Source organism: Puntigrus tetrazona, chromosome 14 (genome assembly GCF_018831695.1).
Source record: "Puntigrus tetrazona isolate hp1 chromosome 14, ASM1883169v1, whole genome shotgun sequence".
NCBI lineage: Eukaryota > Metazoa > Chordata > Actinopteri > Cypriniformes > Cyprinidae > Puntigrus > Puntigrus tetrazona.
This window is the reverse complement of record NC_056712.1, coordinates 19,229,442-19,247,978: the sequence shown is the minus strand read 5'-3', so window position 1 is coordinate 19,247,978 and position 18,537 is coordinate 19,229,442. Positions and strand designations below refer to the sequence as shown.

Here is an 18,537-nt window from a genome sequence, read left to right as displayed (position 1 = left end):
ATAAAGTAAGGGTGTGATAACATTGTAATTGTGGTTTAAACAATATGCATCTCAGAAAAACGCTCAGAAAAACATCTCAGAAGAACGCTGTGATGCCTAATTTCTAAATGAATCTGATTTTTCATAAAGACAGTAGTTTGAATCATCTGTTTTCAAATAATCATCTGTTTTGAACGAGTCGTCTGAATGATTCAATCATTCATTCATAAAGACAGCCACCTGCTTCGCATCTAACTGAATCAGCCGTTTTAAATGAATCATTTGAATAAATGATTCAAATAATCACTCATAAAGACAGGGAATTGCTGCCACCTTCTTGCAGTTTAACATTTATTTATCCATAACCAGCCTAAACCAGCCAAGGTACAATATAAAATTGTACTATAATACTTTGCAATAAGATTCATTCGTTAACAACAAATGAAAAACACTTCTACAGCGTTGATTAGTTTTAGTTAATGTTAATAGTAGCATTTACTAATGCACTATTAAAATTTAAAAAAAGCTAATGCACTGTGAACTAACATGAATAATCAATGAACAGCTGCTTCTATAAAGTATGTGTGTATGCCATATCCTTACCTGTACACTGTGGTCGGGGGGTACTTGGCAACATCATAGATCAAACGTATGTGTCCTTGGTACAGCTCTAGGGCGAGCGGGTCGTGGTCCTCTTTATACAACAGAATGCCATTGTCCTTATCTGTGGCTACCTACAAAGAAAGGGAAGGGTAATGGGAAAGAGACAGCAAAAGATCAGTGAAGGAAAACGGCAGGAAGACTTCGAGGTGGAAGATTGAGGTGGAAGGGTAAAAGTAGGATGTACAAAACAATCAAGAGTGCGCGATAAGCACACTTTTTCAATACGACATGCACACCGAGAGAGAAGAGCCGCAGGCCTGACACTTAACTCCCTGTTTAGTCGAGGGCATCAAAAGGAACGCCTGCGAGCTAGCTGTGATGGAAAACAGCTCACGTTTATATATAAGCACTAGGACGGGAGGAAAGAAAAGAGCAGTTGATGGCTTATGGAGTGTGGAAGCCCCTCTACACTTCAGTTGAGACCAAGTGGACTGCTTACATTCATATCCTGGAGGCATATGAGCCGTTAATGTGTCCCTGTATTCGGTTTCTGTCACAGGAGGACCAAGTCATTAACGCTGTTTAGCGTGGTTTTACTAAGAACTCTGGAAATAAAAAAAGCTACCTAATTTGATTGCGTTTCTATATTTGCAGTTCCCGAGAGTGTTGCCTTTTAGGGCCTGAAAGCCGAGCGAAAGCTGTAAAATATTCAGTAATATTTCACATGAAGTGCAATGATGAAATGTCATTCTCTTACATTTGACTTCTAATGTATACTTTCTAAAATTCATACAATAACGGTCAACAAATGGTCAAAAAATAAATATACTAAAATGTCATTTATATTGTGCTAAATATACCAAAAATACATTTACATACAGTATGTATTTAATTAAAAACCATGCAATTGTACTTTTAGTTTACTAAACTGCTAAATTAAAACAACAAACTTTGTCCTTAATGCACTTTAATCGTGCGGAAAGATATGCTGAAGTATATTTGATTGTGCTAAAGAAGACCTGTTGCAAGTGTACTTCTGATACGCTTTAAATATCTTGCATTTAAAGATTGATATTGTTCAAAAATCATACAATTCTAATGACAAATTTTAGGGGTAATATTGAGAAATATGCACTGTGCACAAGAAAATTATTTACAATTTTGATATATTTATATTTGAACTATACTTTGTAGAAAATAAATGTATTAATGTTTTTATGTTAAAAGAGTATATTTTATAAACACCGCACACATTTAATTTTTTTTTTTTCGCTTTAAACCAGCTTTGAAAATTTGACATCACTTATGTGAACGGCCTATGAATTTTAAACTTGCGTTGAATAGCAAAACATAAATTTGAATAAACTGGTAGCATTGAGGTTTAATTTTAAAACCTCACTCTTCTTGCCAAAAGTTCTGACTTGGTTTAGAAAGCACAACTCACAAAAGGCCTCTCGATCTGCGGATGAGCTAAGAGAAATCGAAACGGAGCGATGCTGACGTCCACTAGGAGATAAACAGCTACTGAGCTCTTTTTAATTTCTCCGACTTTAATTAACATTAGTGTGCCCTCTCGACGGTGAGAAGATAGGCTCATTTGTAGCAGATCTAGCGGTTACGCGGGGCCCCTGATTGCAACGGATAACAGCCGGCTCGACCTCTATTACCATAATATATGTGCTCAGGAGAAGAATTATTCACGCAGGTGGACAAGAGGTGACATTCTCATAATGTCAAAGAGGCCAAAGCTGGCTTAAACCAGGCACCGCGGATGAAAAAAGACCTAGACGGAGAGACAGACCGCTTGTCGTGGCTGCAGATGCGAGTTCGGGTGACACGCAGACTATCCCGAGGCCAGTGATATGTGAGGTCTGTATTACAGAAACTGATCCGGGACCCTTTGTGAAGCATTACAGGAAGCATACCTGGAGGGATATGTGCATGGGTGGTCGGATCTTGGCGCCTGACAGCTCCAGATAGGTATCTTTTCCGAGGAAGTGCACTGTGACCATCTTATGACACTTGGATCCAGGTGGACACCGGCACACGGGCTCTCCCTCCACGACCAGACACTGAGCTCCATTCTGACAGTAAGACTGATCACACGGACTCGTCTTCTGGAGTAAGATCATTGGGGGCGGAGTCTCACAGAACAGCCCGCTGATAAGGAAGAGATAAAGGGTGAGGGTCAAAAGTTTGGGGTGATTTTTAGCCGTTTCTGAAAGACGTCTTTTATGCTCACTTGAGCTGCATTTATTTGATGAAAAATACAGTAAAAATACAACTGATTTCAAAATATGTTAAAGTGTCATTTATTCCTGTAACGCAAAGCTGAATATTCAGCATTATTACTAATGTCTTCAGTGCCGTACAAATCTTCACAAAACCTTCATGAACGTTAAACATGGGCCTATATACAATAACAAGATAATCAAAATAATGAAAAAGCATGATATTGTTATTGTGGGCACTTCAAAATACTGTAAATTCTACTCATTACTCAGATTTTTCGAACGCATCCTATTAATGCTAATAAAATTTAGCAAATAAAGTAATTTTTTAACTAATGTTCACAATCTTCTGCAAAGTTAACAGATACCTAGTGTAACAAATATAGCCATTTCTCATTGTTTCATTTGATTCTCAAACAATAAACCAGCACACAAAAACGTATAGTTTTGTTAATTATTTAATTTTAATATAATGATGATATACCATGATAAAAGCCTTTAAACCGCCTAACCCTAGTGCATTATAAGCACTTTTTCTAGCCCTCTCTTTCTTTCTCTCTTAAATCTAATTCACACAAGAGAAGAAGACAGTGTTAGAATATTTGATAGAGTGTCAGGATGGGTGGTAAGCCAGATTAATGCGGGGCTCAAGACGCCATCAGGCCCTTAATTAGTAGTCGTAGTGGAGTGAGGGATGCTGGGGAGAGAGCTATTGTTCTTCTGCAGCACATCACACACGCACACACACACACACACTAATGTTATAATTAGCCATATGGATATTCATCGTCTGTGCATGTCAGATTTAACTACACACTATCATATAACACAGGACCAACAGAAGCTTGGTGTGTGTTTGTGTGTGTGTGTGTGTGTGTATATATATGTGTGTGTGTGTGTGTGTGTGTTTGCATCATCTATCAAGCCTTTCACAATCATAATGAACACAGGTGTGCAAGTATCCTAGTTTTTAGAAAGAAATATGTGCAGGATTTTTGAATGATTTCTAACCTACTTTCAATTTTACAGATGCAAATGTGAAAAGGAAAAAATGGGGAAATTATTACTAAAAATACTTAGATTCTTTATTGCTTGATTTTTGAAAAAAAAAAAAAATTATTTGTCAACAGTTTTTATTTAATTATTATTACTATTTAAAATACAATAAAACAAATATGACTTTTTAATAAATTGTATAACAATATTTAATATAATATTACTATTACAATTTTAGGACATTATTATTATTATTAGTATTTTTATTATAAAATATAATTCTAAATTATTCATAAATAAAGTTTCCCCTCTTAAAATGAAGTTTTCCATTGAGGAGTAGGGGTATGAATTGGGTTAAGATTGGTCTTGTTTTGCAGTACAACAGATACAACAGGATTCTGTGGTGTGTAAGCAATATGTGTGTGTGTGAACCCTAAACGAGGCTCACCTGAACCCTTCCTTGCACACACACGTGTATCCGTTGATGGCGTCGTTGCACTCGGCTCCATGCTGGCATTTGTTCTCCAGACAGTCGTTGTAATCCTGCTCACAGTACTGCCCAACATAACCCGGCAAACATTCACACCTGAAGGAAAACAACAAAAACGGGGGTGTCTAACACTTAACTAACGAGACTTCAACCATTGACTGCATTAGTGGCCACTTTTTCAGAAAAGACTTGTCTCTTTTTTAAGAGAACAATAAGCCATAATCCAAACTAAGCCAAAAAAGTAGATGAAAAGTGACAAATTACGTGACTATGTATTTTCCAGGTTTAGTGAATGAAAGAACTATAATGCTATTAAACGCTGCCAATTGAAATAATAATAATAATAAAAAAAGATAGTTTATTGTTGTATGCATAGTAATGATACATTTTAGAGTTTTGTATGCAAAATATGCATATATACATATATATGCTTCATGGGAGGGGGTGGAGCTAAATATCTCTTTTGGCTCACTGCAGGTATTGTTAAAAATCACTTTCCTGATGAAAAAAACGGATGGAGCTTTTGCTTTCCAGAACCAGACTGTGGCTCTCAGCACAGGCGGGTCATGTTGTCTTTCGTGTGAAGTTCTGACCAGAGGAGCTCACACACTCACCTGAAGCCCTTAGTGAGGGGAACACACTTGGAGTCGTGTTGGCAGAGGTCAAACCCGGGCAGACAGGGGTCAATCACCTCCTCACACAGATCACCTAAAGGACACGCAAAGAAAAGGAACAAATGACTCTAACAGTTGCCCTCTCCCGGCGTCACATGCTGAAACACTCAGGGCCTCTGCTGTCTACCGGTGAAGCGCACAGTTGTGCTTTGACTGAATATACAGCATGTGTGTCACGACCCTCCTCGAGGTGTTTTCGCCACTCACACCATCTGCCAGCGTTTAGACTGTGTGAGGCTTTTTCTTCTCCGGGCTCAACTGAAAACATCTTTGTGTGATGGCAAAGTCTTTCTAGAGCACACAGCTCAGCAGGCTCCATTCGGAGGCACTAAATCACTGCCAACCAGAACCTTCAATACGCCGCCTGTTCCCGTCCACCTGCTGTCTAACGTCCGGCCCTGCAACAGGCCATACTGGGTCTAATCCAACCTCCACATCCCTGCACCCGTTCACCCAGATTCCTAGCATTTCCCGTCCAGCACATTTGCGCTAGTTGCATGGCACCGCAGCGGCTCAGAAACAGATGTACCCTCTCCGTGCTCAGGCCCTCGAGACGGGGGTTTAGGTGGTCTGCTGCCAGGCCGATTTCCTCTAGACCCTTTTTGCAGCAAATGTGTGTGTTCTTCGGGGAATCTGTGCAGTGGGTGTCTAGAGCTGATGTTTCCTGCATGCACCTCACGGGCTGGAGTCTGGAAAGAGCTCACGCTGTGGGTTTTTAGATCAAATCGGGATGTTGGTGGTAAGATGTGTACTGACTGACGTTAATGCAGAATAAATACAGAAATGGAAATACAATGAAAAGACTTGGCCTTTGGTGAAGCGTGAAGATTCTACATTAAACAAGGAATGAAACACCTAATTGGCTTTCTTTGTTTGGGGCATGTCTGTATACTAACTTGCAGTAGTGTTCTGGGATTTGCATGATTAAAAAGAAAGAAAGAAAAAGCTTTAAAAATAAAGACTGCATTCAATTGATCTAAATTATATTAAACCTTAATTTAAATAAATATTTCTATTTGAATAATACATTTTAAAATAAGGGTCATTAGTTACTTATGCAATATTAATATCACAACTTCTGTTTATTAACATTAGTTAATTAGTTAATGAATTATTGTATTTTTATTAAGCTGCATCAACAAAGATGAATAAACACTGCAATAAGCCATACCTTCAGTCTTCAGTGTCACGTGATCTTTATGGAATCATTATAATGTTAAAAAAACAATTTATTTATCATTTTAAATCGCTTCATTGTTACATTTCATCAATTTAATGAATAAAATTGTTAATTTCCATCACAAGGAAAGAAAAATCTAAATTTAGGAACAAAGTAATTAAAAATTGTTCCATTACAACTGCGAAATAAAACAATTCCCAAAATTTCCATAAAGCTAAAACAAGAGAAAATATAAGTATAATAAATCAAACTTTCCTTCTCCCCTTTCATTTCACCTTTTTTTAATATAAAACTGATGAAAAATATGTATTCTTGAGAGCGTCCGATCTATAGTCTCAGATGCTAGCGAAATGGTGAGAATAAGACGAGCACTGCATGCAAAAATCGCAAAAGATTTTTGCCTGAAATATCACAGCAAGTGGAGACTACTTTAGCTCCGATTTCTATTTTAATTAGTCTTTTAGGGAAAACGCCTGAGCCAAAGTTAATACTTTTAAGAAACATAACTAAGAACTCCTCTACGAGAGACCTCTGAGTAATAAAACTTTTTTCCTTGCTTGGTTCAAGACTCGGTTTAAGACCGTGCTCTTTAACCGGAGAGCTGTGTGTGCCCTCCGAACTTAAGGATGTGGCCAGGCTTACACCGCAGCAAGTACACACTCTACAACAACTGCACCCGCTCCAAGGGAGGTGGCAAAGAGAAATGCCGTTATAATGACAGGGCCCAATAGGAGCAGTTGCACTTCCTATTTTGAGGAAAAGAAGAGAGAACAAGAGCAGTGGTGCCACTGGACGGCACTTGGCAGATCTGAAGTGGAAATGAACAGACAGTTTTAACAACAGCTGAACTTTAAATCCGCCGAGTCAGGACTTCTGTCAAAAGCTGGTTTGTTTAGTAAAACTGCCCACTACCAGACTTAACATGTATATTATTTTGGTTTCTTCATGTTTTCTTAGCCACCTCAGTTGTGGCTGGAGGATATAAATGCAACTGGCACAGCCTTGCCAGTGAAATGGCCTCATTGTGGTAAGACTGAGACGGACAAATAGGGCAATGCCACTAAGAAAATGGTCACAAAGAGACCGAAGACCTTTACAGTCTGGTTTAAAGAGCTTTAACTGGTACCTCTGTAGTTCGGAGGGCAGACGCAGGTGTAGTTGTTGATGCCGTCCACACAGGTGGAGTTATTCTCACAGTCGTTGTCTTCACAGTCATCAGGATTCAGCTCACACTGCTGGCCCTCATACCCAGGCGGGCACACACAGCTAGAGGAATGGGAAGGCACAGGACGCTGATCAATATTTCAAATGTTAGAACAAAAGGAAACACATGGCTTTCAGTGATTTAGCTCTGTTGGGTGACACCCTGATACCGCCAGACTGATTTCTTCAGGTCTGCAGCCAGAACAGCGTCATTTGTTGCCATTTATGTCTCATTGTTTGGTCTTTAAATGTCAACCGAACATCCTTCATTAGTGCATCGCTCCCAGCCAACAGGAACATTGAGTTTTAGTTTTAGCACATTGCAGGGATAATTCGGCCACAACGGATAATGCAAGCAAGATCTTTTTTATAACACTCTATAATTTTTTTTTTTGGAAGTAGATCTTCAGATAACCTGGACTCACCTTTATGGCACAGATTGATGTTTCTATACTAAGCTTGGCAGTTACTGGCCATCTCTTTCTAAACATATTTCTAAATAAAGAGCAGCCTAAACATTTTACTAAACATCTCTTTTTGTCCCACCAAAACAAGCAATATGGTGGTGACCAAATGATGGAAGAACAAGCTCATTTGAGCCTTAGTCATAAGCCTGGCCCATTTCTGTGTCACTGAACATGAGTCCAAAACTATATTTCTTGAATCTCGTCTTGATTCAGACTCAACCCTTTTCTGGTTTTAGTTTAAACCAGAATCAGCCTACTTCTGGTCTCGAAAAAACAATATAAAAACAGCCAAATGTGAAATAACTCTAGACTATTGTTTGCTCACATTTTCGCTTTCGGTACCATTAATACAAGGAGTCCGTATCCGTGCTTTGCTCATGTAGAAAGTATAACACAGGCTTTAGACTTGACTCTCTTCTTATCTCAGTCTTAATTCGGATTTTTTATTCTCGTCTGGTGTTAGTCTTGACTGAGAATTTACCTTGATTCGGTCTTGATTCAGACTCAACCTCCGAAAGTTTCGTTTGTGACTCAAACCTTTATCTGGGTGTTAAATCAGACTCAAACCACTTTAGAGCTCGATCTCGACTCTTTCTGTTCTGAATCAAACTCAACCCTCATCTGCTCTCAGTCTTGGCCCGGCCTCGACCTCGTCTGGTCTCAGACTCGATCTCTTCTGGTTTTGCTCTCGACTCAAATGAGCTGGTTTCAATTACACCGCCGCAAATTACCTGCTGAAATTCCAAGCCGGCCCGTAATATTTATATTTGTCTCTGTTGTTTTGCCTTTCTGTTGCTATCCGTAAGGCTTTTAGGCCAGATCCATCAGTGACTGAAGCTCAGTGTTTGATAAACCTCCATCTCTATGGTGACTTGTTGAGCAATAGCAGTAAAACTTATCTCACTTTTTAACAGAACCCACACCCATCTGTACCCTTCCACCCAGTCCCTGCCCTCTGGCTGCCAACTCTCAGGAGCTACGCCAGAAACCGATATATTCCACCCCCAGACACATAAAAACACACAAATCTCTAGGATCACTAGCTGTTTTTTGTAAAGTCATTGTGCAACTCTGATCCGGCTGGATGTGAAGCGGCTGCCCTACAAAAATTGAATAGGGGCCTAACGTGACATTACCAAAGTTGCTGGGTGATTTATAGGACACGGGGGACATTTATTGTGCCATTACAACAATCTGCCTGTCTCTTGCTTCTTTCAAATGTCCAGGGGTGTTACAAGCTTTGCATTTTTAATACACAGATTTTGTCCAGATGTGCATTTTAACAAATTATCTCAGATAAATCTTATTTATATGCTTTTTGACACGGTTCGTAGCGATAGTGAAAACACCGTGCAGGCTGCATTCAGACTTCTCAACAATTCAGGCCACGGGTCCAACAGCCGAATGGATATCATTTACACCGCTCTGTACGTACCTGTAGAGCCCGTCCAGTCCAGGTGTGAGGTGACACGTGCCTCCATTAACACATGGCAGACTGATGCAGGCGTTAATGGGGATCTCGCAGTTACGACCCTGAAGGAAAGAGAAAGCCTGTGAGCATGGATGTTTAAGACTTTAACATGTCTGACCCAACACACTGGGACAAAGGTCACAATCAGATGGACACTTTCAAAGGCGAAGAGGTTAAAGGAATAAAAATCTACAATAATGAGTTTTGAGCAAAATGTCAACTTGAATGTTAACCGCAATTTACCTTTCAAACAGGGTTAAAGAGTGGACATTAAAGGCAATGATTAGCGGTGCTTTCTACGGTTATTATTGTCGCTCATACTTATAATTAGGAACCTGTTTCAATCCTTAACCTTTAACTACCATCCAGAAAAAACCCTAGCAAACACACAGCAACATAATAAAAGCACTCAGAACATATTAACTGCAGGGCCTATCCTGCAGCATTGTGGTGGATAGTTTTGTACAAGCACCACTCGTTTTCTCAGCAAATGTAAAAATCTTGTTTGTTTACTACTTCTATATCCAGGCCCAGAGCCGAGTTTAGTTTAATATCATGGTTTATAGAAGATGTATGTCTTGTCCTGATCCTTTTAGACTCCAGGGGCTGTAACTCTGTGACTAACACTCTCCATTTCAATTTCAGACAAAGGCTTTTGCCACTGATATGCCTGTTTCCTTGGCTTTCCTCAAAGGGCCCATATGTCTGTTTTCTCTCTCTCTCTCGGCCCCTCTGTTTTTTTCCCTTCTTTTTTTCGTCCCATGTTTGACTTAATTCAGTACTCTTGAACATTCTAATTAATCTTCACTTACTTCGAGGACAGACACGCACCTGCAGCTGACCTTGAGAGCTGCGGTTTTAATTAAAAGACAGCCCATTGGTTCTGTCTTGTAGAGGGCGAAGGGTTAAGCTCTTATCTGTTCTTTAACAGAACAACACTGACAGGAATCCCATAACCAAACAAAAGGGTAATGATTGCACGCTGCATCCAGGACACACACACATTCGCAGAACACTTCTTGTGCAAAACCGAGTCCGTTTGATGTCAAACTTTGGTTGGCTTGGGTTTTCGGATGTGCATCAGCAAACTGCAACCCTCTCTTCTTTGAAATGATGGTTTAAAGTTTGGTTTATGTTTATAAAAGCAAGTGAAACCGCTATTGATGTCGCATAATTTACATTTTTGCACGCTCCCGCACGCTTGGCTCTGAATAAATTGCCTTCCAAGAGCGGCTCACATTCTTCACATCTCTTGCAATGCATTTGCCAACATCCCAAGACCCCACCGCCAAGGTCGCACTACTGAGCATGTATCCGTTACACAAACAACGGCTGCCTGAGTACAATAGGAAATAATCAAGAAACTTCAGAGACAGCGAGTTCAGCTCGGGAAGATGGATGATGAGGCTCTCTTGCATGTAATGATGCAAATAACTCATAGGAATATTTTGTGCACGCGTGCAGGGGGACAGGAACGGCGCTAGCCGGGGATGTGCTGTATGTCGGGTGGTGGATGTTCGCTCACCTTGTAGCCGAAAGGGCAGGTGCAGTGGTAGGAGCCCGTCACATCGCTCACACATGTGCCGTTGTTCTGACAGGGAGCCGCCAGACAGGGGGCGCACTTGGACATTAGATTCAGATCTGCTGGACCTGAAACACCAAATGTCAAGTAAATGTGACCCTGGACCACAAAACCAGTCAATTTTTTGAAACTGAGATTAATATCAGGAAGCTGACTAAATAAATTTTCACTGATACGGTTTGTTTGGATAGGACAATCTTTGGTCGAGATACAACTATTTGAAAATCTGGAATCTGAGGGGGCAAACTAATTAAAATGCTTTAAAGCTGTCTAAACGAAGTCCTTAGCAATGCATGTTAAAAGGTTTGATTTAGGGCACTTAAAAACCACAATTTTGACCCATATAATGTATTGTTGGCTATTGCTACAAATACACCCTTGCTACTAATGACAAATGTGTGGATGAGAAAGCAAGGAACCAAAAATAAAAGGGAATAAAGGTCACATTAAGGTCAATATGAAACAAAGCGGCCAACAAAGTTTTTGTTTACATAATATGTGCACTGTGCATATTTACTATGTATATATAAAGACACAAGCATACAGCATATATTAAGAAAGAAATATATCACATATTAATATATTTAATATATATAAATGTAGCATTATTCTTAAATATATACATGCATGTGTGTAGTATCTAAACAAAAACCTTTATTTTGGATCATGATTTGACAAAAGTACTTTATAACTGGATAATATTTAGGGAGAGAAAGAGAGCCGAAATTGACTCAGGATAGACCAAATTTAAATCTGCATCTCCCACATGAGCAACAAAGCTCAATGAGACAGAAATGAGACTCACCCTTGCACTGGAACTGACTGAGAGGGGTGGTGAGCAGCAGTCGGTCGGCCATGTCAGGAGGTCCAGTGCAGCGGGCGATGCCAGGCTCTTTAAACCCAGCCTTCACCCACTGAGACAACCAGCGCAGCTCACAGTCACAGTACAGGGGGTTCGCCCCTAGAGCCCTGGATGACAGGAACCGGGTGTTTGAAAGCAGAAATGCATTGAAATGCCAGAATGATTTGTTAGTCTAGTCTATTTTTCCTTGTAAGTTCTACTCTTCATTACAAAGCCAACTTCTTTGGTTACTACAGACATCCTTCAATTCAACAGGCCCTTTATTTCTCAATGGGGATTTTTTTTTTCCTGACAGTTCTTTTCAATGAGGAAACAAGGAGCTACAGTAGCCCTGCTCCAAACCGGCAAAGCAGCTACAGTCAGAGAAGAAAAAAAAAACAGCACCACCATAAGCCTCCATAATAGATGCCTTTTAGCCGTAATAAAATTTACAAAGATTTCCTGTGGGGCTCGGTCTCGGAGCGCGGAGCACAAGGCTGTTCTCTCTCTAGGTTGCAACCGGTAATGAGGTAAAACTTACATCGAGTCTAAAGACCTGAGTTGGTCTCTAAGGCTGAGACTGAGAGTCTATCATTAATAGAGGCAGAGAGAGCACGCTTTTACACACACACACACACACACTTACAGATGAGACAGAGATGTCAAGTGGCTGAAGGCTCCCTCCGGAATAGTTGAAAGGTCATTTCCGTGGAGGGTTCTGAAAGAGAAGAATGAAAAGGAAATGAAAAAAAGCATGGAGCTCTGGGAGCTGGCTCTATTGTTTTCCACACTATAAATGGAGATAGAGAAAGAAAGGGTCGGCCATTCATGGCACTTAGCACAGATTATAGAAGACCGCTGGCGTTTTGTGAGACACCGGTGGGAACGGCAGATTTGCATTGAGATGTCATTGTATGCCGTGTCGGTTCCGTTTAATAATTTCTCCTGTTGTATCACGGGGCGCTCGGCCCACACATATACACACTCAGACTGCAACCTGAGAACATGATTGGACAGCTACGGGCCCTTGAGGCCACGTCAGCCCTGGCCCTGGGGCATTCTGGGAAATTAAAAAGTGACAATGATGACTGCCTGGCAGACTAAGCTTAAAAGGGCCGGAATAAGGTGGGCGTCCTTTGGGCTGTTTAACATATCTGTGCACACAGGGTGTTGATAACCTGCCCAGAGCCCCAGAACACAGCTTAATGCAGACAGGATGTGTCTAAAACTATGATCACACTTTTCAAACTCACTCATTTAAAGGTCTCCTAATAACCTACAAGGCCAAAGGCACATGCATCTCAGAATGTTTTACCCATGAACAAATAGTTTTTCCCCACCACGTTTCAAAATGCCAAATAAATATGTGAAAGAAATAATATTTTTTTCAGTAGAAACGTTGAAAGCCAATTTCATATTGTAGTATTATAAATGCATGTATAATATTTTATTATATATCTAAAAATATATAAAGCTAATAACTATAGCACAATAAAAAATTATTGTTCAGCAATAATAGGGACAGCTAAGGAGCAAACATATATATATATATATATATATATATATATATATATATATATATATAGATAGAGTCTGTAAGTAGTCTAGTAACTAAAAAATAAATGATGAAGGCATGTTAAAAAGTTTCCAAGACCATTTTAATGTGACTTTCGTACAAACAAAAGAATAAAGTTTTACCCACAGGACTTTAAGTGCTCTTAAAATCTATTGCTTTGTTCCTTCAGAACTTGCTTATGCTGTGAACATGCTGTTCTAAAGCAGCTTTGTTCAGGCAGTAATCTCCTGAAGTTAAGTTCATAAGGCAGGTTATTAGGATCTCACCGAGGTGTTGTGGTGCATGGGGAGTGTGTGTGTGTGTGTGTGTGTGTGAGTGAGAGACAGAGAGAGATTGATGTGACTGTGTAGCAGATCGCTGGTTCATCAGGTAAAAAACAAAAGAGAGTCTTACAGCAGGCGGAGAGAACGCAAGCCATCAAATGCATGAACCGGGACACAGCGAATCTGATTATAGCTCAGGATGCTGCAGAGAAAGAGAGAGCGAATATGAGTGAGACACGGAGCCATTTAATGACAAATGTTTTGTCAGTGGTAATCGCATTCACACGAGCGCACTGACAAACACATACTATGTGGACCCGGAGAGTGTGTGTGTTTGTTGGATTACGGCGTTACTCACAGGGTGGCGAGCTGCGTCATGTTGCTGAAGGTGAGAGGGGCAAGAAGACCGATGCTGTTATTGCTGAGGTCTCTGCGGAGGAAACACACACACAAACACACGGCGGATTCAATTACACACACCTTCAGAACAACGTCTAGAGCGTGCCTTCACATTCTGAAGCCCGCGTGCTCCTACAAGAGATTTATTCAGCTACTTTCATCCAGGTTAGACGAAGGTTACTAACTAATCACTTTAAATATGCATTAAAACCATATACTGCAAAAATATCCTGCTTAATTTATGCAAAAAAGAGGCAGTTGTGGTTAATTAAGTGTTATACCAAAATAAATGAAAAAAACATTAAAAATTGATCAGCACTTGATGAGTCATAAGTTCATCAGAAGTAGCTTGTACACAAAATATGGCCAATATTTTTTATATATAAATGGTGCATATGGTCAAACAAAGCAAAAGGAAGCATCTGGGTAATGCACACGGAGCTAAGAAAATATAATAAATCTAAACTGAAAGCATAATATTTAACATAACTCCCTTATGTACATAGCAGATAACGAACATGAGAAGAAACCAAATTATTTAAATAAAATATAATACCGATTTTACATTCATGTTTTTAATAGCATGTACTTGCAACCTTTTTGTACAGGCGATTTTTCCTAAAAATGTTGAATCCTACAGCTTCAGAAATGATTCAGACAAGACTTTAAAGCACAAGAAGGTAAAAGCGTGCGCCAGATGAAAAAAAAAACTCAATGAGAAGTGAAGAAATACATACAGCAGTGTGAGTTGTTTCAGATTAGCAAGATCTTTGGGAACGGAGGTGAGCAGGTTTCCTTCCAAATATCTGAAACGGTAAGAAAAATCCTGTTAACGGGCGAGGTTTACAATCCTCAAACAAGCTACAAAGTAAAACCAGATTCGTTTTAAATTTCATTTCATGCTTAAAAATCAATTTTGCATCAGAAGAAACAGTCTTATTACCACAAAGAGGCTCTAGATGTAGAGAAGCTATGCTCGGGAAAAGAACGACATGGCTGCTGGGATTGCTTATGCGCTCATCCTAATTTTGCCACTTTGTGACGAGCTAAAAGGCCGTTCTAGGCATAGGGTCAGCAGACCCGGCCACCACAAGACGACAGGACACAGATAGATGGGTTTTGATGGGCATCTCATGGTCTGCTATCAAAGCGATTTGATAATGGGGTCTGCCAGTGACCAAGAGTACTGTCTTCAAAACTACGACGCTACTGTCCTTCTGCTGAGAAACAGACAGCGACAAGCTCACCACGCTGGAAATTATAACAGCTTGTTATATCAGTCTCCTCCTCGTCACTTGTTTGCAATCCCTTCTCTTAGACATCGTCATTTTGTACTTTTGCTTCCCCGTCTCTCCATCTATCCCATTTTCTCTAAGAACGAGTGGCTCTTGTCGAGCTTAAATGGCCTGTGTGTCAGCGCTTCTATGAAGGCCCTGTGCTCACTCTTCATCTGATCGGTCCATTAGTTCATGACTGATAATTTAACAGGGCAACAACTTACTGACCCTCATACCATCTCTTCTCAGGGATCGTATGAGACCCTTCTCAGAATCAGTGCCCATCTCTACAATTCAACCTTTTTGGATACAAAAGACAAAAAGGTACCTTATTTACACCTAAATGCTGCATTTGAGTGCCTTAAAGATGCAAAGCAGTAGCTAAACTTTATAAACTTAGAACATTTTGTTCCCTTTTGCCTGATAGTGTTCTGGTCGTCATGTGACATGGACATAGTTGTCTATATCTTTCATGCATATTTCTTATGCATTTCTGATTTATTTCCTGAGGACATTGAAACATACCAAATAAGTATTAATGATAACCATAACATTTTATGAAATGCCATTATATTTTTTATTTTCAGTAATATAACAGTTCAGTGATATATATATATATATATATATATATATATATATATATATATATATATATATATATATATATATATATATATATATATATAATTATTTAAAAAAATATATAAGTGTAAATATAAAAATATATATCAGAATATATTGTCTTAAAAATTAAGTCAGAATTACACAGTAAATATATTTATTAATAAATAAAAGAGAAACAGATAGATGATATACATGTATACATATGTTTTTGTCTTAATTTCTTTAGATATTGCAATAACATAACTATTATGAATCATTTTGGCCAAATGACTAAATATTTTGTGAAAATGAAATATCACTATAAAGCTCTGCTTTAAAAGAAAATTAATTTTCTCCACAACATCATCAAAAATGGACGTGAATGCATTGTCCCAGTCTTGTTGCTGTATTCATTTTTTGTTCATATTTTGTTTAAATTCAATCATGCAAATTTTCAGTTAGAGCTTTGTCATTCCCTGTCAATTAATCGACCAATTTGTCCGACGCTGAATCAAATCTCCATCTGCACCCCGAAGGTCATTTGCATCAATGGTCAAATGAATTAAACAATTATTATCTTCCTATTTTAATTAACTAAACTTAAAGTAGAAAACACTGCAGCAACCCTTACGGAAACTAAATCCTATTTAGTTTTTTTTTTGTGGAAGTGAACCGCCTATCCCAAACCGAAAAAGATGAACACACGACAGGAAAGAAAGACAAACAAAGGGAGCTGGAAGGAGAGACTCACAGTTCAGTGGTGTCTTTAGGGATGCCCTTAGGCAGCGAACGCAGCCCGCGGTTACTGCAGCGCACCACCGAGTCCGAGCATGTGCACGAATCAGGACAGCGAGGGGCCGACGGCAGGCACACGTTCTCCTCCGTACCTGAGAGAGAAACACATGCATATTTCATGCTCCTTTACATCATGCAAGAGAAAAATGTAATATGTGTTGCTAACGGATCTAATATAGAAACTCATCAATTCTTTAAAAGGAAGTAATGGAGGACGGAGAAAAAAGGGAGAGAGAGAACGGATGAAAGAGCGCAGGTGCTGCGTACGGCGAATTGCATTGAAAATAGCCCATTCTCCGGCGTGTGTGGGTGTCCAAACGCGGCTATCGTTATTACAGCGCACGCTTGCGAACTGATACAGTGCACGGGAGTTTAAAATCGGCAGCTAAATATTGCTTTTGGCCTCGCTCGCTCCACATTTCCTGCAAGCTATACTCGTAGCCTCCTCCCGAGCCGCTTTCATCCCAGCTCTGTAAGATGCTATCAGTACAAGGCTGAATTACCCCGCAGATTAAAAAGAAACAGAGAATTAAGCCATTAATGGGAGGTAATGGAGACCGAGATATGCTCCAACAATAACACACAGAGCGAGTCTGGAAGGAGAGCGCTGGATCTGGACGCAGAAGAGCCGAAGGGGCTAGTTTTACAATGACTGGACTCCTTCAAACGACCGAAAATATCTTCCCGTAAATCAATTTAGCTCGACTTTGTTACTCTAGCTGTAATTGCAGAGCACCGAAATAGCTGGATGTTGTGGTGGCGAGTTTTTTGGAGCAGAGAAAGGAACGGAATAACAACACATGAGCCCTGACAGACAGCTTCTTCTAACTAATGGAGCTCGAGTCGGGGCGATTTCTCTTGATTTCAGAGCTGAGCGGGCTCTCTTAACACAATATTCCCCAGAAGCGGAGCGAAAAGAGCTTTTTCTACCCAAAACACCCCGGCTTTGACAGGGAGGCCTTCTGAAACACAGGACCCCGGCCAGACAGAAGCCAAACCGCAGCTTCTTTTTCTCCGTTAAACTTTATGTCGGTCTCAAGAGGTTCTGTTTTCCCCTCGTCTTTATGGACACCAGTTCTTCCCTATAAAAACCGGGAGAAGATGATGCCGTGGCCTCCGAGCTCTCGCTGCGGCCTTGTGGGAAGCTGTCCGGGTGTGATTTACCCTGATGCTGAAGGTGTGGGAAACCCGAGGAGATGGAGCGGAGAGAGAGAGAGAGACGCAGCGGCCTGATCTGAGCAGCATGATTTCATGGGAACTGGAGATGGATGTGGTGTGCGTGGCACAGGCTACAAGACAAATACTAGCTGAGGTCTGCAAAACGGTCACGAGGAACTGCTTAAAAGTGTCTATATAAACAGGCCAGTGTGGACATAAAGGAGCTGAAGAGTATGAAAGACAATCAGCATTGTATAGATGGAAGTACAGACTGGTATATTCACATTTACTGCCTAATATACTGCTGTCTGCCTGTCTATTATTATATGCTGTAATAGTATACAGCATATAGATATACATACTGATATATAGATATATGGTAATATATAATAATGCATATATATATATATATATATATATATATATATATATATATATATATATATACACACACACACACACACACACACACACACATACATATATATATATATATATATATATATATATATATATATATATATATATATATATATATACACATATATACATATATACATATATATATATATAAATAATGCATTATTGTGTGCTCAATTAGCATTAATAAATGGCTAATAAATTTTTTTTTTTTTTTTTAGTAATATACAGTTTAATGCCCAGTACGCAATATTTAATTATATCATAAACATAATAGCATTTTATTACATATCATTGCACGTTTATAATAAAAGTATATCATATAAAAT

At 39.5% G+C, this 18,537-nt stretch overlaps 1 protein-coding gene across 1 annotated transcript in view; it reads right to left on the bottom strand.

The window, feature by feature from the left end:
* Positions 1-18,537, bottom strand: part of slit3 (slit homolog 3 (Drosophila)) — a 158,652-nt gene that overhangs the window by 12,266 nt on the left and 127,849 nt on the right. Inside the window, exons 20-32 of the mRNA XM_043258066.1 lie at positions 16,587-16,722; positions 14,693-14,761; positions 13,915-13,986; positions 13,687-13,758; positions 12,364-12,435; positions 11,682-11,845; positions 10,820-10,944; positions 9,259-9,356; positions 7,280-7,419; positions 4,914-5,007; positions 4,258-4,395; positions 2,508-2,742; positions 583-713 (exon numbers count right to left, since the gene is read on the bottom strand). Coding sequence (XP_043114001.1) covers positions 583-713; positions 2,508-2,742; positions 4,258-4,395; positions 4,914-5,007; positions 7,280-7,419; positions 9,259-9,356; positions 10,820-10,944; positions 11,682-11,845; positions 12,364-12,435; positions 13,687-13,758; positions 13,915-13,986; positions 14,693-14,761; positions 16,587-16,722 — 1,546 coding nt within the window. The remainder of the gene's footprint in view (positions 1-582; positions 714-2,507; positions 2,743-4,257; positions 4,396-4,913; positions 5,008-7,279; positions 7,420-9,258; positions 9,357-10,819; positions 10,945-11,681; positions 11,846-12,363; positions 12,436-13,686; positions 13,759-13,914; positions 13,987-14,692; positions 14,762-16,586; positions 16,723-18,537) is intronic.